This window comes from Camelus ferus, chromosome 7 (genome assembly GCF_009834535.1).
Source record: "Camelus ferus isolate YT-003-E chromosome 7, BCGSAC_Cfer_1.0, whole genome shotgun sequence".
NCBI classification, from domain to species: Eukaryota; Metazoa; Chordata; class Mammalia; order Artiodactyla; family Camelidae; genus Camelus; species Camelus ferus.
This window is the reverse complement of record NC_045702.1, coordinates 62,457,483-62,483,196: the sequence shown is the minus strand read 5'-3', so window position 1 is coordinate 62,483,196 and position 25,714 is coordinate 62,457,483. Positions and strand designations below refer to the sequence as shown.

At 34.9% G+C, this 25,714-nt stretch overlaps 1 protein-coding gene and 1 non-coding gene across 2 annotated transcripts; one reads left to right on the top strand and one right to left on the bottom strand.

The window, feature by feature from the left end:
- Positions 1–922: 922 nt before the first annotated feature.
- On the bottom strand, positions 923–24,625 carry FAM133B (family with sequence similarity 133 member B). The gene is made up of 11 exons (XM_032484006.1): positions 24,475–24,625; positions 17,020–17,117; positions 15,182–15,260; positions 14,429–14,503; positions 14,263–14,295; positions 13,772–13,834; positions 13,207–13,299; positions 11,823–11,873; positions 7,141–7,233; positions 4,626–4,673; positions 923–2,536 (listed from the first exon to the last, which is right to left on the bottom strand). Exons 1-11 carry the CDS (start codon positions 24,496–24,498, stop codon positions 2,450–2,452), a joined length of 744 nt encoding a protein of 247 aa, XP_032339897.1. The 5' UTR covers positions 24,499–24,625; the 3' UTR covers positions 923–2,449.
- Positions 10,919–10,990, top strand: TRNAT-GGU. The gene has a single exon. It is a non-coding gene; the product is annotated as a tRNA-Thr (tRNA).
- Positions 24,626–25,714: the final 1,089 nt, after the last annotated feature.

The following is a 25,714-nucleotide window of genomic DNA, read 5'->3' as shown; positions in this document are numbered from 1 at the left end:
CGTAAAACTTGTCACTGAGGTCTGAAGAATAAATGTTCTCAGTGGCTAGCCTATCGTTCTCCATGAAATTAAAGAAAAATAGGCAACAGGCTTTTAGCACATTTTTACTGGAGGAATACAAACCTATACCCTGGATAAAATAAATTCAGATACTCTTAGGGTATTTAAAACATCTAAACATATGAAGGGCAACCAAATAAATCCAAAATAACCAGAAAAAGGTAGCACCAGGTATAAATTCAATTTTTCTATCCAGACACTCATCAATTTTGTTGCAGTTACCTTGGCATCATCATCCCAACAACATGCCTTATGTTTATAAAATTGGTATATAATTATTGAAGAAAAAGAGTGGTTTGGTGGATTGAGAAACTAAGAGAGGTTATTAACTTGCACATGCCATCAACTGGTCAAATTTTCTTCGTATACCTTATAAGAAGACTGTTAAGGCTACAAGAGAACAATAAAAATGGTATTTCCTGGTCAACACAATCCGGAAACAATACAATTTTTTGCCAAATCACTTTCTTCTCCAGTCTGAACTGCTGCTTCCAGTGGGACATAATCATCATATACTGGAGCAGTCAGCAAAAGTACATGTTATGTTCATAGCAAAACTGATCAACAAATAACCTGATGAACTTATCTTTTTGCACTTTCATAACACTACTGAGAAACTTCCTTTTGGAAACAAAATGTCTCTCAAACTTGCTTTGTACTCAAGAGCATGTAGGTGTTTTTTATTAGGAGAGATAATGAAGCTTTAAGCATAAAATTTACGGAAATTTACCAAGAAATGTATTATTTTTACAGCTAAGAACTCGGGGACATGTCTTATCCATCTACCACTTAACACCTAGTTAGTGTTTCTTAACCTTTAACTTTACTTGTGACCCAAAGGGAGCTGATAAAAACACAGCTATTTTTAATTAAAATAGCTATTTATTCAGCTTCTTGTCATGCCAAAATGTTTTGTGCATATACCACTATAATTAGCACACCCTCTATAACAGGCAAAATTATACATCAAATTATATTTCATGTTACCTGATTATATAAAAAGCTAAAGTGAAAATGATTTCTCAATTCTTTTTAACATTACTAGTAAACAAGTCAGCAGGAGATATGAATCACAAAATCTTAGTAAATGACACAGGAAAAGCAATAATGTAATTCTCACTTAAATTTAAACTTATAATTTGTTGTGAATATATAAAGACAAACTTTTAAAATGTTGTATTTACTAAGATTCTGGCAAGAGCTTCATGTAACAAGACACAGCATACCAAGCCTGCCACTTAACTTGCTTATGGTAAGTCTCAGCTTCAATATGAAGCTGTTAAAAAAAAAAAAAACCCAAAAAATGAAAACAAAACATCAAAAACCTGCTTTTTACATGCTAAATATCTTGGCAAGTATGCTGTTAAACACAGTATGGAATTTAAGATAGCAAGAATAAGGGGTTAATAAAAAGCTAAACATTACAGCCTAAACAAAATTCATACAAAAAACAAAATAACTATCACTGGTTACATAAAAATTTCCTGACTGGTTAAAATGTAACAGTATAAAACATGCATTTTAGAATCTTTAGCTATCAAGTTCAAAAAGTACCAGTGTCTATTTGAAATGATTCCTCTCCAAGGCCAAAGTGTAGTCAAAATTAGTTCAAATGTTATAACACATTCTAATGCTAAAAAACATTCAGTATTATTGAAGTGGAGGTAAATCCCAGAGCTTTCGGGCATTCTCATGCTGCAAAAGGCTATTTTTCTGGTTCACTCAAAGTAGCATACGAGAGTCCAAGGATGTCACTAAGCTCAGTAAAGGGCAAGACTGCCATACCCAGCTCTGACCTCTCCATGAAGCATGGCTACTGTGTCCACAAAAATAAGATGTGTGAGGATAAAGGCACACTATTCTGCTAGCTAAAGTGATAGCAAACCACCCCCCCACCCCAACCCTAAAAGCTCCTTCCCCAGGTAAATAAAAGTATAAAGTGGAAAAATCAAAATACACTTATCTACAGAGTAAGGATTTTGAAATATCAATGTAATCCCTACTTCAAAAATGTTAACTAGAGTCATCTGTTCATTTCTAATTACATCTTAATGATGTACCCAGGTTCAATTTCTGTTGATTTATCATTAGATACTTCTAGTCAAAAATAATTAACTTTATTCCCAAATATCTTAACCACTAGTATGACTGCAGTATATTATTATCTCCCAGAGTTATTAAGCACTGGAAGAGAAAAAAAGAGATGTTCAAGCAGCAGGCAACAGTTATGGCCCTTTCACACAGCGGCATCTGAGTGGCTACTGAATAGTCCAGGAATAATTCTAAAAACAAGAAAATTCATGCACTTTAGTAAATATGTCATAATTTCACAGTTGCAATTTCCCTAGACATTGCACTTTCTTTAAGTGAATCCTGATTCTTCTTTATGTTATGGTGAGTCAGGACTTGAACAAGTAGCCTTCTTTTTCTTCTTCTTACTGTGTTTCTTATGCTTCTTTTTCTTTTTTGTTTTTTCCTGAAAAGATAGTTCCATGTTAGATGTATCTACATGAAAACCTGCAAATTAAAAACAACTTTACCATGAGTACTTCTAAGCTACTAGTTATTTCAAACAATTCACACAAGCAAGTAAGCTACTGAAAACATTTCCCAAAGTCTTGATAATATAAATATGAGGACCAAGAGAGTGCTTGTCAATTTTCAAAAAGATAAGGGAAAACTCTAAGTCATTAGTACATGAGTGTAGCTGCTAATAAAATTTTTTGTAGAAAATAAATTCTATTGAATTATGGTATAAATTGCTATACTTCATGTTATCTAATTTCTAAAGGTGAAGTGATTGTAGTTACTGCAAAGGAATCATCACATCACAGCAAAACACAATTGTTTGTAAAATGATAGTCTTCAGAGAACGAATACACTAAGCCTGCTACTTTTAAGTAAACAGGAACAGATATGTACTTCTTAGACTGGTAAACCTAATTATTAAATTAACAGCTAACTGGTACAAAATATTGATGTATAGCAGAAAAGTCTTATTTAGCTTAGTAAAACATATGCTTGATTTTTAAAGGAAAATGTCACTGAAGCCTAGTAAAAGTGGTCGAATTGTGACTAGGCAAAGGAAGCTAGAATTTTGCTGAAATCTGACTCTATTTCTGTAAAAGAGACGGCAGAACTTTCAGAAAACAGGTATGCGGGAAGGTGGTATCAATGATACGCTACTTATTGATGTTCAAGAGAAAGTAAAAAGCAAGAAAAGAGAAGATACACGTTAAGGTGGCAAAAGCAAAGCTTCCTATCCATTTCCTCATCTATCAGAACTTTCTGCAGTTCCTCCCACCCCTACCCAAGGCCTCTACCACCACTTTGTGGCTCTAAGCAAATATTTACTGTTCTTTTCATTACAAGTCCAAATACACAGGCACTTTGTTACAGAGTCCAGAATCTCAGGCTGGGGCTTTAAAAAATGTTTTGAGTATAGATTACTTTTTCATAAAAGAACAGTAAACCAGTCTGTTCTTAAAACACTTCTTCCTGGCTTCCATGATGCCTCACTCTGCTGCTTTTCTTCTATCACAAAGACCTCATTTTTTTTGGTAGTTCTTCCTCTGCTCAACCTTCTGGGGCTTTCTTCCCTTCTTTTCCACATGCTCTCCGAGTCACATGCTTTAAATACCACTTTCATATCAAATCTTCATATCCAGCCCTGTGCTCTGAACTCAAGACTGCAGCCCTACCAGACATATCTAAAATTACCATAAAAAATGCTTAATTTTTCTCTCCAAATCCTTTCTTAGCCATCCTAGTAAATGGCATCAGTAATTCATCATTTTAGTTACACCAAATATCTAAGCTATCTGACTCTACTCTTTGCTTTAATTCCACGCTCCACACCTGAAGCACCAAGAAAGTCATTTCATTTTGCTTTTACCTCTCCCTAAGAAAATGCTTTCAAAGGCCATAGCCCACACTTCTGTAAGTGCTCCTAAATTACTTTCCCGTTACGATCCGCATTACTCTTTGATCACCTGTTACATACTTTGTCTAGGTTGGTCTGCTTCTCATTGGATACAACTTCCACTTTCCTTATTCACCTCTTCCTTTTTTCTCCTTTCCTACTTCTCAATCTGTGTAATAGCAGAGCTGGCTTTAGAAATGATCAAAAGAATTGCCTTTGTTAGCAAATCATCTATGTTGTCATAGTCCTGCTTATTTTTTGCTGCAGCCTGTGCTCTGAGAGCCCTTTTCTATTCTGAGCAGGTTTGCTGATCTAGAGGGACTCACTGTCAAAGATGGAGGGAATCATCATATTTTACTCTTGTGTTTCCTACTAGAGCTTAAGAAAGTCAAACAAAAGTTTAAGCTTACATTTTTAACAGTAAAATACTGAAATGGAAACAGAGATGTTTGCTACTAGGGTATTCTTTCTTTTACCTGAGCCAATTTAGCTTTCTCCAACCCATTAAATGAAGCTGCTGAACACCACCCTTTCACAATAAATATTCGTTCCCAGTAAATGCAATCATGCTTTACCATGAGTCACTTTGTATTAAACAAAAACAGCTATACTGTTGTCATGTAAAAACTTAAGTGATACTTGCTGTTGTTTTTTCTCGTTCTTCACTGCTTTTCTTCTTTTTTGCTCGTACCTAAAAAGTTAAGATTTATGGAGAAGATAAATACGTAACTTATACTCAAGTCATTTTAAAAAATTCCCTAATATACCTTGCATCTTTAAAATTTTTATGCAAAAAAAATTGTGACAACAAAATAATATTTTAAATGCCTTGTTATATACCTTAAACCCCTGTTATATCAAAATAAGGATTCAATGAAAAACATTTAAAGGAAAGAAAATTAAAAATTTAAATCTCTAGAGGGCTTCGCTTATATTTTCTTTTAGCATCTAAAAACAACAGTGAGGTACAGCTGATAAAAAACATCAGCTCTGAATCCTACCTCTGCTATGTACTACCCTCAGTTTCACTGTCTTTGTAAAATGTAAATAATATCTACCCTCAAGGAGGAGTGCCTGGAATATAGTAGGTGTTCCTCTTAGTCTATGGTGTTTAATAAAGGGTAGATATATATATACACACATACACACACACACTCACATTTATAGCATATTCAGTATAAGTGAACTGATTAAAATCTTTTGAAGTAAAAATTATGACCCCAGTAATATTTCGATATTTAAAGTGTGATACTTTGGATTTAAATCAAATTCAAAGTTGCTAAAGCCATGTGTATTTAACGTTAAATCCAAATGTAACATTTTATATTAAGACAGACATAATTAATACAACAGAATACTAAAGGACAAAAATTGCCTAAATATTGAATTGTGGTTTACCTGTTAGATGACTACATATTATATATATGAAAATGTAACTAACAATAGCACAAATAATAGACTAAAGGAATAGAACATATAAGCGTTAGAGACCATTAGCTTTCAATAGGGGGGCGGTAGCTTTCTCTTGAAAGCACTTAGAAAATTATTGTGTTTGTGGTTATTCTTGTCATCACAGTGACTGAGGGGCAGGGTCAGTCGCTGTGTTGCACCCATATTAGCCAGGCCAAAACAGGGGGTGTTGTCGTGCAACGTCTAGGATAGCCCTGATATATAACTTTTGAACAGCCTGCTTGACATTCATGTAATCAACCCAATTATAATACAGAAACTAAATTTATTAAAATATGAATACAAAGTATTTTGTATAGCATTTTAAGGTTTTTTTCTTTCTTGTAAGGAACATACGTACACTTTAATAAAAGTGACAATTCTTATCTTATGTACAAGAGCATCGACATTTAAATTGTATAGAGTTTTAAGATACAGTTGGCCCCCCATATCCACAGGTTCAGCATCCGTGGATTCAACTGACTGCAGATCAGAAATGTCTGGGGGTGAAAATTCCAAAGAGTTTCAAAAAGCAAAACTTGAAACTGCCACATGCCAGCAACTATTTATACAGAGCATTTACATTGTATTAGGTTATTATATGTATTTTAGAGATGATTTAAAGTATACGGGAGGATGTGCATAGGTTACATGCAAATAATATGCCATTTTACATAAGAGACTTGAGAACCTGCGGATTTTGGTATCCACAGGGGTCCTGGAATAAATCCTCCACAGATGTCAAAGGATGACAGTACAGTGAATGTCCCAGAAGAGCAGTATCATATAAATAGGGGGAAGACTATTTTGTTTCATTCAGAGCTTTACTGAGAACTATCCGCCATTTTCGAAAGTGTCACTGAAGACAACACTACTACTATGCAGTTTTTGAAGGGCATACATAAATGCACCCGCTACAGCCTGAATTTTGTTACATCTTAATATTTTGTCTTCTGGTGTTACTATACTCAAGTGCTTATGTAGTGAAATATAATTTTATTAAAATTACATGTTATTATTTCCTTGTGTTCAATTTTTATTTCTGTTAGGGGATAATATAAAAATGTGTATAGGCAGGCTATATTAGCTACAAATTTCATTTAAGGAGGATTACAAAAATACTGTTACAAAATGGGGACAATAACGGCTCTATTTTACAAATGAGGAAATCAAGTCCAACCAGAGAAATACTTCAAAGATGATTAACTTATAGGCCTAAACTTAACTAAGAATGGACTCTAATTCCAATAGAGTACAAAATCTAAGACAAGGCTATTAGAGCTGAAAAGGACTGTATAGATGATCTAACCCTACTCCCTCATTTTAGAGAGGAAAATTGAGGTTATGCCAACATTTCTGCTCTACCTCATCATTTTTCTATTCCTTCAAGAGGAGCTCTAAACAAAAACAAGGGAATGGTGGGTTTTAATATGCTATATATTATACAGTATCTTTCATGTCATCAATTAAAAGAAAATAGTAGAATAAAAAGATCTGGATTGGAAAGGTATGTGGAAATATGACTATCAAAATAAAAGCCATATTATTATCTTCTATAAAAATATACAACATGCTAAAATAGCATTTTTTCATATTATATTAGAAAAGTGAGTAAATCAAATATTTATAAAATTAAAAAAAATAATTCATATTAGTGAAATCAAATAAACATCTTAAGGTAAAGAAAATGGATTTGATTATGAACTTACCTCCTCAGTATAATCTGATTCTGACAGAGACTCAGACGATAAAGGTTTATCTTCAAGATACATCTTTCTTTTTTTGCTGAGTCCTTTAATGTCCTGTGAAAAATAAATACATGTATATTGAATCAGAAAGATATAATACTATGACAAACAAATTTTATGTTTTTAAGTCCTATTTTCAAAATTTTCCAATTATCACAAAAATTACTCATTTTCATTTTAGAGATGTCTAAAATTGGTGACATTTATCAGGATTTAATTCCTAATTCCAATAAAGCAAAGCTTTTATTAAATAATTTGAAAAGAAATAACTATATCCATTTAGATGTAATATCCTCCTTATTTTTTTTAACTACACATGACAGAATTTTAAAGAGTCGTAAGAAACTATATGGTATTAAGATTCGGGTCCTCTGCAGTCTAACTCTTTTATCCAGTTTCTACTCAGGGTTGGATCAGAAAGGCCTAGTGTTGCAAAAAAGAAAATCAATAGGTAGTTATTTGTAATGATCTAAAAAGATCTCTGCACAGTAGTTCCTTAAGTGTATTTAAAGTGCTAAATTCACATAAAAAACACCACCCTTAATCTCTAAGTAATTAATGATAAGTATACATAATTCTGGGGAAGAAGAGTCGAGGAAGACTGGGAGGAGTACTCAAGGACTTACATATTTTAAGAAATAAAACATTTTGAAAATATCTGAAATAACATAGCAAAATGTTAAAATTTATTAAAGCTGCACAGGGAATACACTGGTTGTCATTTTACTATTTTCGATTTACTTCCTCCCTATGTATGAAGTAGTTCTTAACAATAAAAACAACAAAACTACAAAATGGAAAAAAATTCTCACCACCTAATACTACAAAGAAAAAATGACATAAACCTTTTTATATAGCACGAACCCAATTTTAGGATATAAATAAAACAAGAAAACAAACTAACAGTGATAATCTATGTGTTAGATTATAGGTGATTTAATTTTGTTTTGCAAATGGCTTTATTATTTTGGTAAAAATTTGTAAGAAAATTCATCCAAATCCCACCACAGGGATTTTGGGAAACATCTGTGTGTGTGTGTTATGTACAATTTTACATAAATACTTGCTGTTTGGAACCCGCTTTTCTCACTCAATAGTATCTTTCCATGCCAACTACACCGTCATTTTTGGCCGCCCTTGATACAATTTACTTAACCCATCTCCCTCTGGAGGGCAGGCATATGGGTTCTTTGCTATTAAAAACAAAGTTGAAATAGAGTAAAGGGTATGTGAGGGTAAAAATCTTTATCTAACAATAACAGCTAATTAAAGGCCAAAGTAGCCTTCATCCAAATGATTTTCTCACTCTCCCACAACCCTCACAATTGTTTATTTCATTCATGAATCAAACTTTACCAAAAAGCCTCTTTAATCAAGTTATCAGTCATAACAATCTGAGATTACTAGAATACACTGCATATTTTCTTTAAGAATTGCCTAAACATGTATTTTACCTATTTTTATGTATATGTGAGGTATTTGCTTTCATTAAAGTATTGAAGATCACCAAGTTTTTGTCTTACGTATTCCTAGCTGTTTGTCTTGGTCTGTTCATTATATTTAAACTTTGTTCATGGTTTATTTTTCGTAATCTGTATCTTTTGGCCATTCAGAATTTGAATTAAGTGGTCAAAAATTTGAGTTTTGAGGTATAGGCCCTTCCCACTACAATGTTATATTTACCCTGTCTTTCTCTAGTTGCATTTTCATACGTTTACATCTTTGACTTATTCAGAATTTATCTGGCCTTAAGGAGAATTCAACTTTATATTTCCCAAATGGCTAGTCATTTTGTCCCAAGAAACACTATTTTTATCATATATTAAATTCCACAAATACTTATAAATTTTCACCTGAACTCTACACCGTTTCATTGTTTTCTCTATTCCTGTACCACATATATGGTTTTAATCAAAGCATATGAAAAATGTTTTAACTTCTCGTAGGGCAAGTCATACACAGGAACATTTATTAAATTTTCATGCATCTCTGAATAGATTTGTATAGTTTTCTTCAAATAATCCTGCTCACTTCTTTAAGATATTCCTATATACTTTTTGTTACTATTACAAATGAAATATTTTCTTCCATTATATTTTCTAATTAGGTATTGCATTGCCTAGCACTTTCAGAACAATTTAAAATAAAAATGGAGCTAGAACAATGATCGATATATATGACTTAAAATTAAAACCTTCTAAGATAATAATAGACATCCTACACAAGATTGAGATGCCATAGACCAAAAGATGCTAATCGTGTGTCTGAAAGAAGACTGGCATCCAAAGTATGTAACTCTTTCGTATTAGCAAGATTAAAAAACCAAACAGACAAACAGGCAAAGATCAAGCATAGGCAATTTTCAGAAAATGAAATGTGAATGGCTAATAAGCAAATAAATATCTTCACATGTTAAACTGGCTAAAAGGGAAGTCTCACAGTGTGACAAGTATACATGTAGAATAAGGGTACTGTCATACATTACTAATAGGGGTACAAATTAATAACAAGCACTTTGGTTGAACAAAATGTAGGCAAAGTTAAATGTATGTACCGCCCAGGACCTAGAAATTATAGTTCCAGGTATATTTAGAAAATTAATGATAACTTAAGGAAAAAGAGAAGTAGGTAACAGATAGCCATTGCAGCACTGTTTGTGTTACTAAAGAATGAAAATAATGTAGATATCCATAAATGGAGAACAAAAATACATACTGTGATGAATTAAAATAAAGGAATATTATAAGCAAAAGAAACAACTTTATCCTTGTAACAACAAGGATAAACATCAACAGCAATGTTGAGTGAAAAAACAAGTTTCGGAAGGAAACACAATGATACCATTTTGAAAATACAAAATATGACTATTTATGAACACATACTTATGTAATAAGAATGTATAAATGCAGAAACAGCTGCCTTTAAGGAAGGAGAGAGTGCCTAGGACTTTCCCCTCCACTGAATAAAATAAGACCTGAAGCAAATATAACAAAATGTACATTACTTGTTAATTCTAATTGGTATGTATATGGGTATTTGTGTATTATATTATTTATTATGTGTGTCTATATGTGTACCTTATATTATTTTGAAAAGTACTTCAACATCAGAGTACAGTTGTTTTAATATTTCATGTTTATATACTACCAGTTTTTAGTTTCACAAATTTTTTAAAAACATGAAAGTAATCACTTGTTCTTATTTTATAATGGCTCTGAAAATCATAAATTTCTGTTGAAATTATATTATACCCTTTTGGCAACTATTAAAATAATCACATGATTTCTTTCCTTTGACTAGTTAATATGACAATTTATTTCAATAAATTTCTTATCCCTGGATACTTGGAATTAAACCAATGTGGTCAATATGGTTTCTTTTTTTAGTGTGTTAATAGAGTTTTATTTGCAAACTTGTTAAAAAAAAAAAACCACTTCTAGGTATACACGTAGGAGAAATGAAAACCTATGTCCACACAGAAACATGCATATTTACAGAAGCATTATTCATATTAGCCAAAAGATACAAACAACTCAAATGTCCATCAACGAATGAATGGATAAACAAATTGTGGTATACACATTCAATGGAATACTACATGCATTTGTAAAAAGGCATGAAATGTTGATACATGCTACAACTTGGATGAACCTCGAAAACATTACACTAAGTGAAAGAAGACAGACACAAAAGGTTGCATATAGCATGACAGCTTTTATATGATATATCCAGGGGGCTGGGGGACATAGCTCAGTGGTAGAGTGCATGCTTGGTGTGTATGAGGTCCTGGGTTCAATCCCCAGTGCCTCCGTTAAGGGAAAATAAAATAAAATAAATTTATATGATATATGCAGAACACACAAAGCCATAGAGACATAAAACAGATTAGAGGCTACCAGGGAATGGCAAGAAGGGAACTAATTACTCAGTGGATATGAGTTGTTTTTAATGAGATGATGAAAAAGTTTTGAAACTAGAGCGGTGATTAATGCCTAACACTGTACATACACTAAATACCACCAAATTGTAATTTAAAAACGGTTAACAGCATATTATGTGAATTTCACCTTAATTTTTAAGAAATGATATAAAAAGACAATAAAATATAGTGATACTGGTCTTCAGTTTCCTTTTATTAGTATTTTGCTTTCTTTAGGCTTTTCTTCATTTTTCATAATCAGGAAGATTTTTAAATGTAAATCAAGAACTTAGGTAGGGTTAAATTTAGCATTAAGCAAAGAAAAGCTATAAATAAAGATTAAAACATCTACTTAGAGTAGAAAAAAGATTTTTCAAAATTATCTATGTATGCTCAGTGTGAAACAGAAGTCTGTGTTTTTTAATTAAAAGGACGTTCTTTAAAATGACTTGAGGAAACAAGGGAAATGTTTAAAATCTTCATTATGTTGAATTTTAATCTGAGATAATCCATTAATCTACACAAATTGAAATTCTCTGCAGAAATACTCTTCTTGTCTTTTACCCTCAATAATGAATACAATAAATAATATCCTTAAATCAACAGGAAATCCCATAAAAGCAAAAGAAATCTCTTAAGTTAAAAAGGGGAATACCTCATTAATTTCTCAAAGTAATTCTTGAAGTAAATTAAGTATCTTAGGGCATTGTATAGTATAAATTACCTTTTCTTTCTCAGTTGCATCCTTTGACTTCTTTTTCTTTTTCAAACTATCCTAAAAAACAAATATGTATCACTTTTAAATTTGAAAGATACAGCATTATAGCACAAGGACAAAAATACCAAAACGGAGATTTACTCTATGACTGATAAAAATTTACTTCGTATCAGAATTTTATTCTGAAAATAAAGGAGAAATATATGTTGTGTATATTCGTGCTTGTAAAGAAATGACACTTCATTTGTCTGGCTGTATGTCAAATCTATCTACATCTAAAATGACAGATATTGTCTGCATAACCACATGGTTTATTTTAGAATAAGACTTTATGCTATTGCTTATTTTTGCCTATAGCGGTCATATGCACTGGAGTTCTAATTTACACTGCGCAGACATCAATCTGATTTCCCTACTCTCCTTACAAGGTGGGGAGGCAAGAATTTCTGCTTTTGAATCTCTCAGTTCTAGCTGTCAACCTCTCTGAGCCCTTCCCTCACCATAAAGTGGGATAAACAAATAACTACTTCGCTGAGTTTTTGAGAGGACTGTTAGTAAGTCAAGTGTTTGGAACTGGGCCTAATACATAGTGGGCATTCAATAAATGTTAGCTATCAGGATCACTAGACTGGTTCTTCTCCTTTGAGATAGAGAAAACCAACATTTACCGAATATTTTCTAGACACCAGGCATTTTATCAGAAGAAATCTCAGTAGGGCAAGTAGCATCTGCCATAAAATCATATAGTTCTTTGTTCTCCTGGAACCCCAGGACAGCGCTTGTCAAATTGTGGCCCATGGACACCATGCATCAGAATCACAGAGAACATCTGTTAAAAAAATCTACTTTTGAGCCTAATCAGACTCATTAAATCAGATTCTGGAGATGGGTCCTAGGAATCTACATTTTCACTGTAACCTGCATGTATTTCTTATTCCCACTAATGTTTGAAAGTTAACTGCACCTGACAATTCTGGATAGTACAGAACAGATTTAGGTACAGTAGAGCAGAAAGGACACTGGATCAGATATTAGAAGACAGATTCAACTTCCAATTCTAATACTAGCTATATGAATTTAAGTAAGATATTTTTTCTCTGAACTCCCAATTATTTATGAAAATGGGAAAAACAATGTCTGCTATGCTATATCATAAAGCTGTCATAAAAATGATGAGACATGGAGAGACCTGTATGTGAAAGTATTTAGAGAACAATTAAGTGCTATATGTACAATATTATCAAATACATCAATGAAGTGGCACAGAGCATCCAAGTACAAAAACAGTATCTCACTTCTAAATCAAGAGCAATTTAAGATAGAAAGAACTAAAAGAAAAACCTAATTAAATGTCTGCTATCCAAAATGTTACTCATCTAAATAATTTTACCTTACTGTCTGATTCAGTTTCTGACATGGAGCTTTCAGAAGATTTATGTGAACGGCTCTTCCTTTTCTTTTTCCTTTTTCCTTGTTTCTTATCCTATATAAAAGATTTAAAAAAACATTTGCTTTCTGTTACAAAAATGTAACAATGCATTTTATTTACATCAAAACTTTATCAATGAACAAAACTTAATGAAAGGACCAGTTTCTAAATATGTATGTTTTACTTAATTAATATTTTAAATGTAATTTACATCACTTTGATTTATAAAAAAAGTTAATTCATTTGAGTTAAATGTAATTCTTATATAAAGGAGCATTTTAGATTTTTAAATCCATTTCTTCTACCAATATTTTTAAATGAACAAGACAAATTTAGGAATCTAAAAAATACACATAACCAATATTTAAATATCTGGTTATTTATTCATGTCAGTGCTCTCAGTTATGGATAATTAATCAAGACTTGGAAGTAAACATTTCTAACAGATATTTCACAATGGGTTTCCTCTTCTCATTAAAGATATCAGAGACATATTAGTTCATGAATCACTACAGGCAAACATTACCTCATCTTCAGAATCCGAAGAACTGCTGGAAGAATCAGAGCTTGATGAAGAAGAAGATGAATACTTGACCAAGCACAAAACAATGAAAGCTTGTGAGATGCAGGAATTTTTTTCTTTTACTAAGTCTCTCAAATGCTTAAAGAAACCAATCTAGTGTCTGAGAAACAGATGCCATATTTCTAACACTTAAATATTAAAATGTCAAATCTCACATCGTCTCATACATACAAACACAAAAAGCACAACAAAGTAACAACAGATGTGGCACAGTAGTCAATTTTCCCTCTTTATTAGTAATAAAGGAGTTACCAGGTTATAAGGAGGGTGGCACCTTTCTTTTATCACTAACAGAACAAAACCACCCATAACTACCAAAGGACCCCAGGCTCCTTGACTCATCTAGAGTTAGCATTCAGGTTATACAAATTAGTCTCACTTTTTTTGTAGGCTCTTGATTGCAACATTTAGAAAAATGGAAAACTTTTGCTCACCCTACCAGATTTCTTCTTTTCTTTTTTCTTTCTCTAAAAGCAAACACATAAAAGCACAAATCCAATTAAGGTCGTATTTTCAAATGTATCCACTAATAGTGCACACCATTACTATGAAAACCCAACTGTGAGATTAAGAACAGCAATAAACTAAAAATGGCATTACCTGTCTTTTTTTGGATGAACTCTCACTTCCACTTAATAATTTCTCCCTGTGTTTTTCTAGTTCTTTCTTCCAGTTCTGCAGAAAAGTTATAAACACCATCAGAGGCTATCCATCCCCTTCTAGTACATCTAAATATACAGAGACAGCCACTGCTGCCTTCCCTTCCATCCTCTACCACGTCTCACCCATCCCAGCCTCTAATCACAGTCAAAATGCAGATGCCAGAATCCTTTACCCTGTCACCAAAGAAGCCTCTCCTAGCTCCTTTCGAAGAGAATATTAAAGGGTAGGAGTTCTTCACTGTATAACGAAAGGAAGAGTAGGTATTATTATTGAGTCTGAGAACTTTTTTCTTTTTAACAACTGTCTCTCCAGACAGTAAAAGTTGAATTACTCCATACTGTGGCTGAAATACCACATACATGTTTGCAATCAAAACAAGCAATCATTACCATGGACATTCCAGGATAAGACAGGGGCTTGGGGACGAAGGGAGAAAAGGGAAGACTCTAACACTGAGGAACCTTAAGATAATTTAAATTATTATAAGATGGCTTTTCTCTATTTCTTTTTTAAGAAATCAAATATTTATATACAAACCTGTTCTCAATGTAACAAAAACACTTCCAAAATACAGAGCCCCTTTAAACCTAAAGAGCTTGGCCCAAATCTGTGGTTTATTAAAAAATGATTTCATTTTTCTTATTATAAGAAAAAAATTAGTCTTTTTTTTTAAAGGCACAATTTACAAACCTCATTCATTTTTTCTTCAAATTCAGCCAATGCCTTGGAGCCTTTCTTTTTCTTTTCTAGTTGTTCTTTCACTTCTTCCCTTAAAAAGTAGAATGTACAAATTTTCAAGCAACTCAAATTGGAGATGGAGGCTTTACAAACAAGACAACAAAAATTTCATAAATAAATTTTTCTTAAATATCCTAATAAACTCCCATACCAGTTCCAGCGTTTACATTTAACATTTCTTTGTTCATATCCTTGTAAATCAATTAAATAAAGCCTATTAGCTAACACTAGTCACTCCTCTTCTAAAAATGGATTATAAAAACCAATACACCAAACATTTGAGTTCTTCCATATAACAGGTACTGCTTTAAATACATCTTCCTTTAATCTTCACAACAATCCTATGAGAAAAGGTAGTATTTTTACCCCCATTTTAGGGCTTAAGAAGCTGAAGCTTGGAGAAGGTAAGAGATCTAAGATCACAAAGCTAGGAGTTTCAGTGTTAGGGTGAGTTAAGGTCTGTCTGACTGAGTTACTACAGTCTCTTACTAAGTCACCCATTTTATAGTGTACTTGCTTACAAGAAACACTGGCCCTGGCTGGATTCTGGTATCACCGCTTGGTAACAGTGGCTCACTGTGCCTGTCTATACAAACGCTATAGATTTTATGGACACCTGCATTCCTTCTGGAACTCTGGAATTCTGCCATTGGACAGGAAGAATCTGATCAGTCCCCAATAAAAAACACCTGGACACACTGAATCACTAATGAACTCCCCTGGCTGGCAACATCTCACACGTGTTATCACAACTCACTGCTAAGGGAATTAAATGCATCCTGTGTGACTCTGCAGAAGTAGCCTTGGAAGCCTGCACCCAGTCTCCCCTGGACCTTGCCCCAAGCACCCTTTTCCTCTGCTGACTGCGGCTGCTATCCTCTCACTGTAGGCAGTCTTGCCCATGAGTACAACTCTCTGTGAATCCTAGTGAATTACCCAACCTGAGAGTTGTCTTGGGGACCTCTGACCACACGTCATACACTTGCTTAAGCACTTCCCCTTTAAAGTGCATCCCTTCTCCTCAATTTCAAAGATAAAGTGTACTTTGTTTTGGGATAATTTATTTTCTGGTATGCTGCAACAGTAAACAATAGCACTTATGAACATTCGAAGAGGGAGACACAGCTGACTTCCTAGCTAACTCAAAGGAAGAATTCTGTTATGTGTAAACAACACAATTTGCAGCTAAGTTGCCCAGCTCTCAGGGGCCCTTAGGAGGAGTCCAAAGCTAACAACTCTGAAGCTTGTCTTACGTTACGTCAGGAGTATAGGTGTTTAATAACAAGACATACTAAAAAATAATGTCAGTGCTCTGGTGCTTTATTTACAAAACATCAGAGCCATTCAACAAGGGCAAAACAAAACAAACAATTTCAAACAAAAATGTTATAATGGGAAATTCTAACTCACTGAAAAGCCAGCAGATAAAACTGGAAACAAGGCCTAACATTATCTTTCTCAACACCTAGTTACATCTCAGGGAGGGGTGAAATTATTCAAACCTACCATTTAAATAGCTTAGAACACTGCACGGTTAAGGTCTCTTTTAGGAGGTGTGTTTGGTATAAAAGGCTCCCTGGCAGAGCTTTAGCTATGCTGGGTAGTGCGTTCTCTAACGTTTGCTTTACACTCACGCATGTGCTTTATACATTCAACAGAAAAGCACATATCAGATACCACTTCGAAAAATTATGTATCTACCAACTGCCTGGCAATCAATAAAAGTTGTAACAATAACCTTCAAAAAGTTTATGAAAACCATATAAATAGGTAAATCGTTTCACAAATACCAGGTAGGCCTTGGTCGATTCAGATAATCTTGGATTGTTGGACCTGAAGACTGGATAGGACCCCTTGATCTCGCCATTGCTATTGGATTCATATAGGCCTTGAGGAAAAAACAAAATTAACTCCAATAAAATAACCATTAAAACTGCAAAAGTTCATTTGCTTACTCATCAATCAATCTTTATTATAAATGTGTACTATGTCTAAGCATGAATAATCTGATTAGTCAACTTTTCACTACAAAAAATAAATTCAATGTTCCATTAAGCCTCAAAAATTTGGGATATGAGTAATACCACTATTTCACAGAAAATGTTTTTACCAGAGATTTGATGAATAGTGATACCTCTTTTCTATTGTAAGATAGCTTTATAGTGCTTCCTCCCAAAGCCCAATAAAGCTGAGGGTAGTAATACTAAGCTCAATGGTAAACAAAAAAGCTCAGTTTCAAAGAAGTTAAAGAAGACCTAACTCTAAATTCATTGCTTACTGCACCAAATCTTCTGTTTCAGGAAATACAGTGCCATGTTGATAGCAAATTTACATGCAAACTGTTAACATCAAAAATTAAATTATGCACAGGCAACAAAAGAAATCATAGATAAACAAGACCGTCAAAATTAAAAACATTTGTGCATCAAAAACACTATCAAAAGAGTGAGAAGACAATCCACAAGAGACCACCACCAAAAAACCAAAATAACACCAAAAAATAAATAAAGAAAGAAAGAAAAGACAACCCACATAGTGGAAGAAAATATTTGCAAATCACATACCTGATACAGGATTAATATCCACAGTGCATAAAGAAACCCTACAGTTTGACAACAAAAAACCCAAACAACCCAATTCAAAAATGCACAAAGGACTTAAACGGACATGTCTCCAAAAAAGATACACAAATGTCCAATATGCATGTAAAAGAATGTTCAATGTCACAAGTCATTATGGAAATGCAAATCAAAACGAGATGCCACCTCATACCCATTAGAACAGTTACTATCAAAAAACAAAATAACAAGCATCATTAAGGATGTGGAGAAACTGGGACTCTTACACATTGCTGGTCAGAATTAAAAATGGTGCAGTTGTTTTGAAAAAGTTTGATGATTCCTCAAAAGGTTAAAGACAGAACTGCCAGATTATCCAAAAATCACACCTCTAACTAGAATTGAAAAAGAACTGAAAGCAGAGGCTCAAACAGATACGTGTATACCCATGTACACAGCAGCAGTAGTCACAACAGCCAAAAGGTGGAAACAACCCAAATGTCCCATCTGTGGATGAGTGGATAAAGAAAATGTGATATATAATACAGTGCAATATCATTCAGCTTTAGAAAGGAATAAAACTCTGATACATGCTACAACACACATGAACTCTGGAAGCATACTAAGTAAAACAAGCCAGATATCAAAGGGCAAATACTGTATGATTCAACTTATGTGAGGAACCTGCAATAAGTACATTCATAGAGACAGAAAGCAGAGTTTACCAGGGGCTGGAAGTTATTGCGTAATGCGTACAGAGCTTCTTGTTTGGGATGATGAAAAAGTTCTGTAAATGGATAGGGGTGATAGTTGTACAACACTGTAAATGTACTTAGTGCCACTGAACTATACACTTAAAAATGGTTCAAACAGTGAAATTTTATGTTATGTTTATTTCCACATAATAAAGAGACCACAAAAATTATATTAAGCTGTGTATACTAGACTTACTATAGCAGAAAAACACATTTTTTAGACACTTTTTCTAAAAACATATTGAGACAACATAAAGTAGGTTTCTTTGTTAATGATAGTGTCTAGCAAAGAGGTGTTATTTTATTAGAATTCACTTTGAAAAAGATATTAAAAAATCTGGTCTTTAATTCAGTTTCAACCCCTTGATCCTCACATTCAGTTTTCCAAATTAAATTTAAGTCATTTATAAAAACTCTTCCACTTTTTAAATAAAAAGAATTTTGGTTTAAAATGACTATTACCAAGGTTAATTTTAAGGCCTTAAACCAAATAACATAACATTCCAAAAGAAGAGTACAATGTATCTGCTGCATTTTATTTAACAAAATCTGTAAAAGTGACAAAAATCCCCACCTTTATAACAAATGTTTCCAGATTTCTCCAGCAGAGTAAACAATATAAAACCACTATAAACAACACACTGAGAACTATCTGCATTCAATTGGATACTGCCTAATTACGTGAGATGAAAAAGTTAAACCTTTAATATAACTTTCTTACAGGCAGGAATTAATGCTAGAGCGCCTAAGGTTAGAGACATTCACAGAATCAGGGCTACATGTGGATATCAAATGCAACTCTGAAGACAGAGGAATATAGTAATTTTTTTATATCAAGTGTTATGACCTTAAATATTTCATTCCTTTATTTCATGCTTTTGCTGAGAATTTCAGTCAGTTCATGCGGAAATGACAACCAACAGAGACCACAATGGAGCAGTTGTTGGTCCAATGAATGACAATAACAACTATAATAACCAAAAGCAAGTACAATGTGCAAGCTAAGATCCTTACTTTTAAAACAGGAGTGTAATATCTGTCACCTTCTCACTTCTTTGGTATCATGTCATAACTTTAGCAGTACTTAATGGTAAAATATTTTAAGTTTAAAATAGTAAAAACTTAATTTCCAAAGCTATAAATATATACAAGGATGCTCAAAACTATATTACTAAAATAGGAAAAATGGAAAACACTCAAATAGCCATCAAATTGAGATTCATTAAATACACTGAGGTATACTCTCAAAATGAAATACTATGTAGCCATTGAAAAGAACAAGGTAGATCTATAATTACTGACATGGAAAGATGTCCAAGATTTCTCAGGTGAAAAGCAAAAGCAAGTTGCCAAGAAACAGATGCCATTTTAATAAATGGCTAAAAATTAAAAAAAAATTCTAGATGCATGTGCAACAAAATGTAAAGACAGTTGTCAGTTTTTAATCATTTCATACACTGGACAAAATTTTAAAAAGTAACTCACAGATGGCCAACAGGCATATGAAAAGATGCTCAATATCGCTAATTACTAGAGAAATGCAAATCAAAACCATCACCTCGCACCAGTCAGAAATGCCATCATTAACAAGTCCATAAATGATAAATGCTGGAGAGGGTGTGGAAAAAAAAGAACCCCTCTACACCGTTGGTGGGAATGTAAACTGGTATAGCCACTATGGAGGACAATATGGAGGCTCCTTAAAAAACAAAAAATAGTTAACAAAATGATCCAGCAATTCTACTCCTGGGCACATATCTGGAGAAAACGAATTCAAAAAGATACATGCACTGCAATGTTCACAGCAACACTATAATAGCTAAGGCATGAAAGCAACCTAAATGTCCAACGACAGATGAATGGATTAAGATGTGGTGTATACACACAATGTGGTATTACTCAGTCATAAAAGAGAAGGAAATACTGCCATTTGCAGCAACATGGATGGACCTAGAGATGATCATATTAAGTGAAGTAAGTCAGACAGAAAAAGACAAATATCATATGGTATCACTTATATGTGGAATCAAAAAAAAAAAAAAAACTTATTTACAAACCAGAAACAGACTCACAGACATAGAAAACAAACTATAGTTACCAAAGAGGAAAGGGGTGGGGGAGAGAGATAATTAGGAGCTTGGGATTAACACATCCACACTAGTATATACAAAATAAACAATAAGGATTTACTGTACAGCACAGGGAACTATATTCAGTATCTTGTAATAACTTATAATGGAAAAGAACCTGAAAAAGAATATATATGTATATGTACAACCGAATCACTTTGTTGTACACCTGAAACAAACACAACCTTGTAAATCTACTATATTTCAATTAAAAAACCCCAAAACCCAAACAAAAAACCAAATAAATTACTCATTACCTTTATAAAACAAAAATACTACACGCAAACAAGTTTATACTGTACGGCGTGGGGAAATACATTCAAGGTCTCGTAGTAGCTCACAGTGAAAAATAGGAGTATGAATGTACATATGTTCATGTATGACTGAAAAATTGTGCTGTACACCAGAAATTGACACAACATTGTAAACTGACTGTAACTCAATAAAAAAAGAAAGAAAATACTACATGCAAACATTACCATAACATTAATAGTAAACAAAATGAAAAAAAATTCAACCACAATACTGCCACTCTAATTTAGAGAGCTGAATTGTCTTCACATAAAAATTCAGATAGTAGAGCAGTAATTTTTCATTCTAATTTAAAAAAAAACTCTAAACACTACATTTACCATGTTTTACAGTCTTTAAATTTCTGAGCATATATCTTAAAAGTACATTAATATTTTTGTGTTTTAATGTCTACTGTGAAACTGCATTCCCAATGTCATACCAACTCATCGCTTACTTTTCAGAGGAAAATGAAATAAAGTAGTATATTCGCATGCTAAGGACTATTAATTATAGACAAGTTATGGTACAATTACATGAGCTATCACTTAATATGAAATAAGGCTTAACTTTCAAGCTTTTGACCATAAATACTATCTTCAGTCTGCTTAAGTACACTCCAAATATCTCCATTTATTTCAATTATAATGGCAATATTTATGAAGTGCATCTTACAGGCTCCTTGCAAAACACCTGATTATGACTCTGCTCATAATCATTAAGCAACAGTACTCCTTTTTTACTATGCACAAAAGAAAGGTTTTAAAAACAGAAAAACTGTTTCACAAAGGTTAAAAAAGCTCTTTCATTTATTTTGCATAGGTATGAAAAATAACGCTCCTAACATTAAGGCATGGGTGGTTGGGCATCGATCAAAATAAAGAAATTGTGCAATTTCTTAAAATGTCTATGACTTAATCCTTTAAATACTGTGACCTTTTAAATCACTCATATTCACATGTAACTAGAATTGTCTGTGGCTCCAATTTGCTGCACTGGATAACAGAAAAGGATTTGTTTTGAAACTCAGGACAGCAATTTCAGCTCAAGGGAATATATAAGTGGGCAGCTAGGAAAAGAGCAATGCAGCGAAGCGAAGCACAAAATGTGCAGAACTTCATCTGTTACTTTGATTGCCTATTTTTATCTAGAGGATATATCTGTTTCAGTAACAGAAAAGAACACGAAGGAAACTTCTGGGAAACAGTGGGCACAAAGGGTGGCTAGCACGAATTTAAGAGCCTTTTACAAATCTCAAGAATTAAAATGTTCAGTGAAAAAACAAAACAACACAAAACTGTTAAAGAACGTACAATACCAAGGGTGAACCCAAATGTAAACTGAGGCCTTCAGGTGAAAATGATGTGTCAGTGTAGGCTCATCAGCTGTAACAAACATACGGCTCAGGTGTGGGGGTTGAAAGCAGGGGAGGCTGAGCATGTCTCTGAGCAGGGAGCATGAGAAACTCTCTGTCCTTTCTGCTCAATTTCATTGTGAAACCAAAACAGCTCTAAAGAGTAAAGCCTATTTTTAAAAAAAAAACCCTTCAACCTTAAGTTTATGGCTTTTTAGAAAGCAATTCTGTCATCTCTAAAACTATGAATTTTATCTTTTTGTAAAAAAGAAAAAATGCCATTACTTTCAGAAGCAAATGTTCATTTTATTTAAAATTAAGAGTTACGATATACTGAACTAAGTATCAGATGACCCAAATTTTGGGGGTTATTTTGGTTCCAGTTTAAACAGTTCCATCTCCTCCTCCATTGCAAGGAGACTGAATTAGTCAATCTCTGTCTTCTACCTCTCAATTTCCTGGTTTCCTTTCCACAACCTTTCAAGAGCATATAAAATGCTACCACAACACCCTGTGCTAAGACAAGATACCAAGTAATAAGTAGAGCCCAAAGTTATTATCAATATGCTCTAGTAAATGAAGCTAATTTGAAGTTTTTCAAATGCTTTAAAAGGATGTGTAGACCAACACCTTTTGCCGGTAAAACAAAACATCTTAGGTTTCTGCATGAAAACTGTACCCAAGGTTTGGTGATTTATAAACCCTTAAGACCTAAGGTCATTAAAGAGCCAAAACACTCAACACCTGAAACTTAAGGATGTTCCAGGAGAACACCATACCAACTCTTTGACAATCAGGATACCACAAGGTCTGACCTACAGCCAGGAAAGCAGAAAAGAACATTCCTCAACCTTGTAATCAAAGTTCACCACTGTGGTTCCTAGGCATCTTTAATTTTAAAGACTATATAAAGTTAAAATAAACGTTTTGAAGATAGGAAATACTTCATAAAAGTAAAGCTCTTTTAGCACTTCACCCCCCCACCCCAAACCCGCAAAGGAAATGATCGCTTAATTTAAAAAAAGCTAGTTCATTAAATTTAGTACATTAGCTTCAACCGCATTTACTTTTTTCATTTTCCTGCTCAGTGATTTAAAATTCTATCATAGCCAAGGCTAGAAACTGTAAAGCTGCAACCTAAATTTATTGCTAATCCCGTAAGTTTATGGCCCATCCAATCTGATTCATAACCTGGGCTTTCCAAACCATGCTAGTAGTCATCTAGATCTTCCTCCTATCTTTGCCTGTCAAAATGCCCTCAGAACCTCAAATTTCTATCAGATATGATTTCTTATTCCTTCTGCCATTAGTTACTTCTGTATCACTTTTATCTTATTAACTAGAATAATAACTTTCAAGCACTCGCCCGGCCACCTTGCCTTTTGTAGTCTCAACTATTCTGCAAAGTTACGGACAACACTGATCCCCTTTTAGAGATAAAGAAATAGAGGCTTAAAGAAGAAAAGTAACTTATCCTAGGTCACTCAACTCCCAAAGGACCCAAACTGACATTCTAGTCTGTACCTGACTGCAGTCAACGATTATCAGGCCATTCATTCCTTCACAGGGCCCACCAGGTACCAGGCAGTGCTGGGCGCTGGGGCACGAAGCCAAATGCTTCCATTCTGGTTCTCAAACGGGAGCCCGCCTGCCGCTACAACTGGGCGCGCTGCAGGCCCCCGGGTGCAGGGGCTGCGCCGGAGGCCTCAGGGCCTCCATCCCACCCGAGTGAGCACGGGAGGGGCGCGGAGCTAGAGGACGATCCCCATAGGGGGTGAGAGGAGCTCAGACTTTGGACTTATTTACAGCAGGGGACTCGAGCCCTTGAGGCTCTGGAAACTGGGCACCGCTGGCCCGAGTGTGGGAGGGAAGGATGCCAGAGAGCACTGCCAGAGAGTGCGCCAGTGAGAGGGGGTGTAGAGAAAACAGGAGAGAAGAGGAAAGAGAGTGTGGGGTCTCGAAGGCGCCAACTGCGTGCGCGGCGCACGCGCGTATGGGGCCGACGCGGGGTGGGGTGGGGTGGGGGGCTGCTGGGTTTCCAGGCTCGAGGTCCGAGCGCCGCCGCTGACCCTCAGGCCCCGCCGAGAAGAGCGAGGGATCCCGTTCTCCTGCTGCCCAGCCCCGCGTCACCCCACTGCTTTCCCCACTTGGTACTCACCACCCGGTTGTCCCGTTTCCCCATGGTGCCGGACTGAGCGCACACACGGTCAGCCACGGAGGGAGCCGAGGCCAGAGAGGCTGTGGAATGGGCCCGCCGCAGGTCCTTCTGCCAACTCCCCACCACATCCAGAGAGCGGCGCCGCGCGGCCCCGGCGCCTGCGCCCGGCCACAGCGCCACCTACCGTCGCGGAGGAGAGGCGGGTGCCCGGGATCACCTGCACTTCCCTGGGGTTGCCTGGAGATTCCTATTCTTTACCACCCACCTAGTACTGTAGCAGGCTCGCCAAGGCAGCTCACTTCCGTTGGCCTTGGATTGTTTTGCTCTCTTCCATTCCCGATGCACTTTGGGTAGATGCTTTAGGAGTTTCTAGAGACTCTTAAGATTGTGAATAAGGACAGCTGTAGCATCTCAGGAGCTGCTTCGTCTCACTCTGGTCTAGTATGCATGTGGTCGTACAAAAACAATCTCCCTCTTTAAAATCCTTCGATGGTTTAAAACTCCTTTATATGGTATATTAAGCCCTTCTGGATCTCACCTCGGGGCTCCTTTACCTCCATTCCCCTTCACCTTGCTAATTGTTTTCAAACAGTAAGTCATGGCCTATTAATGGGGTTCTGAAATCAATTTAGTGGCTTGCCAGCAGTTACTTTCAAAGTGTGGAGGAAATAAAAAAGAAAACATGTATGCGGCACAGAGCATCATTTTAATGTGAAATTTAAGCTTCCAATATATGTAATAGGTGTCTTCGTGTGTTTATGTGTGCACCAGGTCATGCTGTTATGTTTTTTTCTATAGGTTATGATCCAAATGTTTGAAAGCCATTGTTCCAGGAGTGGCCTTACCAATCTTCCAGCCCTTTCCTGTGTGCTCTTTCCTAATTGCACACCACTGCACACACAAAGTGTTTCTCCTTGAATGACTGGCCAGCATCAACTTTTGGTGCCACTCAGGCATCATTTCCAATGTGAAACCTTTGTTCCTCCCCAGATTATCAGCAACTGGCTACACAAACCTTTTTCACAGTCTCAGTCTGTAAGCTTCAGGAAGGACTGCCCGTGCCTTGTCCATTTTTGGGTCTTCAATGTTTACCACAGTCAATTAACAAGAGCTTACTAAATGTGTATTATGGAACTTTTCAGCTCAATGAGTCTCTATTTACTTTTTTTAAACATTTGAAGCCTGAAAACTAGTCCCTTCAAATGAAAACTTGAGACATATTCTGCTAAAACTTGCTACT